General features: G+C 31.8%; 1 protein-coding gene across 1 annotated transcript; it reads left to right on the top strand.

Annotated features, from left to right (window-relative positions):
- Positions 1-949: 949 nt before the first annotated feature.
- On the top strand, positions 950-4,182 carry LOC149528323 (flavonoid 3',5'-hydroxylase-like). The gene is made up of 3 exons (XM_089810075.1): positions 950-1,489; positions 2,826-3,326; positions 3,479-4,182. Exons 1-3 carry the CDS (start codon positions 1,097-1,099, stop codon positions 4,094-4,096), a joined length of 1,512 nt encoding a protein of 503 aa, XP_089666201.1. The 5' UTR covers positions 950-1,096; the 3' UTR covers positions 4,097-4,182.
- Positions 4,183-4,462: the final 280 nt, after the last annotated feature.

Raw genomic sequence — 4,462 nt, 5'->3', positions numbered from 1 at the left:
GAGATCACACATACACGTGTGTGTGTGAGAATCACCTTTCAATAGAATAAATGGACGAATATGTTATACCTCTCATTCTATTCAACAATACATATAATAAATAAATTTGTACTATATATTTTAATCACATTCTAACATAGCAATTAGGAGAGTATGATATAACTAATATTATATTAAACAAATATTTTGGAAGTTGGAAAGAAAGAGGGAAAATGAATTCAAACTGTATATTTTAAAAAGAGTGAGTGCTAATTAATTCAACCTATATATTTTAAGAAGAGAGACAATTAATTTCAATTATATATTTGAATCATATATGTACTCAATCACCTTTCAAGTCAATAGAAACTATTATTCTATTAAAAATATATTTTATTTAAAAGTTACAAATTTAAATTTTAGAAAGATGATTTGTAGTACTGCCATGTGCTTCTACAATGCTATTTGTAAATCTTATAAAGAATCATATGTACTGAATCACCTTTCAAGTCAATAGCAACTATTATTCTATTAAAAACATATTTTATTTAAAAGTTACAAATTTAAATTTTAGAAAGATGATTTGTAGTACTGCCATGTGCTTCTACAATGCTATTTGTAAATCCTATAAAGAATCATTATATGATAGACTTTAAGAAGATCTATTTCCATTTTTATATGTAAAATAATAAAAAGCTATCAATTCTAATTATATATTATAGTCAATTTCAAATTGAATAGAAGTACTATGCATGGTAGTTGGTACTACTGTGATTCTATTATAAAACAGAATCCTCTTTTAAATAAAAGCAATGCCATTTCTAGAATCCTCTTTGAAATAAAAATAATGTCATATATGGAACCTGCAATTTCTAGAATTCTTTTCTTTTTTCTAGAATAAATGCAGCTTGACCAACGACCAACGACCAGCGATCCCTAATTATTGTTTGTTTTTACATTCCAGTTTGAAATCATTCATCTCTGCCGCCTACCCTTCTCATTACCATGTCTGGGTCAAAATTATTCCACGTTTTTCTATAGCATCATGAACTGAAACAAATTCTATAAATGCGTATGAGAGGAGTTATGGTTTCATTCATCCACAAGAAGGAGGCCAATGGAAGTGGGTATGTTTCATGAGTTTTTGTTGTGGGTTTTTTCATGGGTTTGTCTATACGTTGGATTTGGCTATGTTTTTAATAGAAGGGATATAAAACTTCCACCCGGCCCTTCAGGATGGCCTATTTTAGGGTGCCTGCCATTGTTGGGCTCAATGCCTCATGTTACTCTGACAGAGTTGTCAAGGAAATATGGCCCAATTGTCTATCTTAAGATGGGTACCTCTAAAATGGTGGTGGCCAATTCTCCTGCTGCTGCAAAGGCATTTCTGAAGACTTTGGATATAAATTTCTCAAACAGGCCAAAGAATGTTGGGGCTACTTATTTGGCTTACAACATGCAAGACATGGTTTGGGCTCCTTATGGAGACCGCTGGAAGATGCTCAGAAAGGTATTTTCATTTTCATCTATTCATTCATATAATCAAAAATTTTGTAATCGCTACTCATAAAATATGGGTCAATGAATTTAACTGAAAAACTACATAGTTAAATCTTGATAGCAATATCACAATTTTGTAATCGTTATTTGTTCATCACTACATATCTTCTTACCATGTCTAAAATTTTGTTTCTCAATCAAATATTTGTAACAGTTACTCATTCACGATCACTTCTATTATTGATGGCCAATTCTATTTATCAATTGAAAATTGTGTGATAGTTATTCATTAATGATGATTTACATGTATATATCTATGTATGAAAAGATATAAGTATATATACATATTGAAGTCTTTAATATCTCTGTCTAGTCTATTGTAATAATCAGAAATTTGTAATGAAGTCCAATTTGCCTAATTTTGATAGTATGTAAGAAGAATCTCCTTTCATATATCACAGTCTTCACAGCCATCAAATTTAACCCCTACTTCTGACCAAGAAAATTGTTGAGAATTTTTTTTTACAACCATCAAATTTAGCCTCTACTCTACTTCTTGTGACCAGGGAAATTGTTGCTAATTTTTTAAAATTCTGATATGAACTGTTTTTAGATGTGGTTCAAAATAAAAAGTTAATTCTAATCATAATTAGATGATTCTTCAGCCCTACTTAAATGCAATCTATAATAATTAGATTTATGGTTGTTTCTATTCAATAGATTGCTCTTATTGTTTGCTGAATTACTTATTTACTGCTGCTGAATTACTGTAAAACTGCAGGCTTATAAGGTTGTTAGATAATCTCCACTATTCTTAACATTACTCACTTTTTTAATTGAAGAGTAATTTTAATAAATAAATGTAGTATATATGAAATTATTTTCAGGCTCACTGGACAATTGAAGAGTCAAAGCCTTTTTTTTTCCACAAGCTCTTCAGAAACCTTCATGCTTTTCAGCACAGATTCTGCTGTTGAATTCAATGGAAACCAAATGAAAAAAATAGAACATTTATGTCAAAAACATCCATTAAAATCCCTAACTTATTTTAGGAAAACAAACTTAAAAGCCTCTAAACAGTTTGCCCAGAAAAAAAAAATCTAATTTCAAAATGCTCATCAGCCGTTTCTAACCCTGCTGTTATGGTTATTAATTTTTTATTTATTGATAATGTTTTAAATTGATGTTTCTTAATATTTTGAGAATATATATATATTTACCGAATTTATGTTCTAAAAAGAGTTAAAAGTATTTTGTAGTCAGATGGTAAAACATTCTAGTTATAATGTTGAATTTGTCTTTTTAACCAATGGGCTAAATTTGGCATTTAATATTTTGTTTATCAGCTATGTAACATCCACATGCTGGGTGGTAAGGCATTAGATGACTGGCAGCCAATAAGAGAAGCCGAGATGGGTCATATGATTAAAACCATCTTTGTCCAAAGCTGCAATAACAAGGTAGTAAATGTGCCAGACCTACTCAACATATGCACGGCCAACATTTTTGGTCAAATGATATTAAGCAAACGAGTTTTTGAAGGCCAAGGGGATGAGGCTAACCAATTCAAGGACAATGTGGTGGAGCTCATGACTAAAGCAGGGTATTTCAATATAGGTGATTTTATACCTTCTATTGCATGGATGGATTTGCATAGGATACAAGGTAGTATGAAGAAGTTAGCAAAACGGTTTGATGATATGTTGAACAAGATGATTGAGCAACACGAGGCTAGTGCTAGTAGACGAGCAACTCCAGATTTTTTGGATGTGCTTATGTCTAAACGAAATGATTTGGATGGCAAGGAAGTGAAGTTATCGGATGATAATATCAAGAGTCTTCTTCTGGTAAAATAGTTAGTTTTGATACAATACAATATATATAGAGGGAAAAAATAAGTATAGAGTGGTATTACAATATTACAATATTGATATTCTTCTTCTTAGTTTTTCAAGTGAAAACTTTAAATTTTAATTGATTTTTTGTTTTATGTTTGTAGGATATGTTCACTGCAGGGACTGACACATCAAGTAGTGTCATAGAATGGACACTCGCAGAGCTCATCTTAAACCCAAGACTTCTAAAACGTGCTAAGGATGAAATGGATGAAGTTATTGGTAAAAATAGGCATCTCCAAGTATCAGACATTCCAAATCTTCCCTACTTAGTTGCTATTTGTAAGGAAGGATTTCGTAAGCACCCTTCCACTCCTCTTAGTCTCCCACGAGTTTCCACACAGGCTTGCCAAGTTAGTGGGTACTACATACCTAAGGGAACACGATTGACACTCAATATTTGGGGTATCGGAAGGGACCCAAAAATATGGGAGAAACCCTTGGAATTCAACCCTGATAGGTTTGTGGGTTCCAAAATTGATCCACGTGGTAGTGACTTCCAACTGATACCCTTTGGTGCAGGAAGGCGTATTTGTGCTGGCACTAGGATGGGGATTGCCTTGGTAGAGTATAATTTAGGGTCATTGATCCATGCCTTTGATTGGGAGTTGCCTCTAGGGAAGAATAGCTTAAATATGGAAGAATCTTTTGGGTTAGCACTCCAAAAGAAAGAGCCTCTTGTAGCCAAGGCCACACCTAGACTTGCTCTACACCTATATTAGATATATATTCAATATTCATGTTTAAGGACATTTTTAGTTAAATTGTTGAATGTATTATGCATGCAATAAAATAATGTTTAGTGTAATACTCTTACATTTCACAATTATTATGACATTTTATCTAATTTTATGTATAAATGACTTTGATTAACATGCATACTTGTGATGCTTAACAAACATTATAATTGATGCACATCAATACATATGAGTCAATGTACTAAATGTATGATAAGTATAATACTACGAAGTATTTTGTAATGAAGAATTCATATAATTTTGCCAAAAAAAATCAACTAATGTAGCATTGTAGACTTAAATCCCTCCACTATTTGTGAGGAACCTCTAAATCTTGGGAGAAATATGGTG

This window comes from Cupressus sempervirens, chromosome 11 (assembly GCF_028749045.1).
Source record: "Cupressus sempervirens isolate cs-2001-9-10 chromosome 11, ASM2874904v1, whole genome shotgun sequence".
Lineage (NCBI taxonomy): Eukaryota > Viridiplantae > Streptophyta > Pinopsida > Cupressales > Cupressaceae > Cupressus > Cupressus sempervirens.
This window is presented reverse-complemented; position numbering and strand designations above follow the sequence as displayed.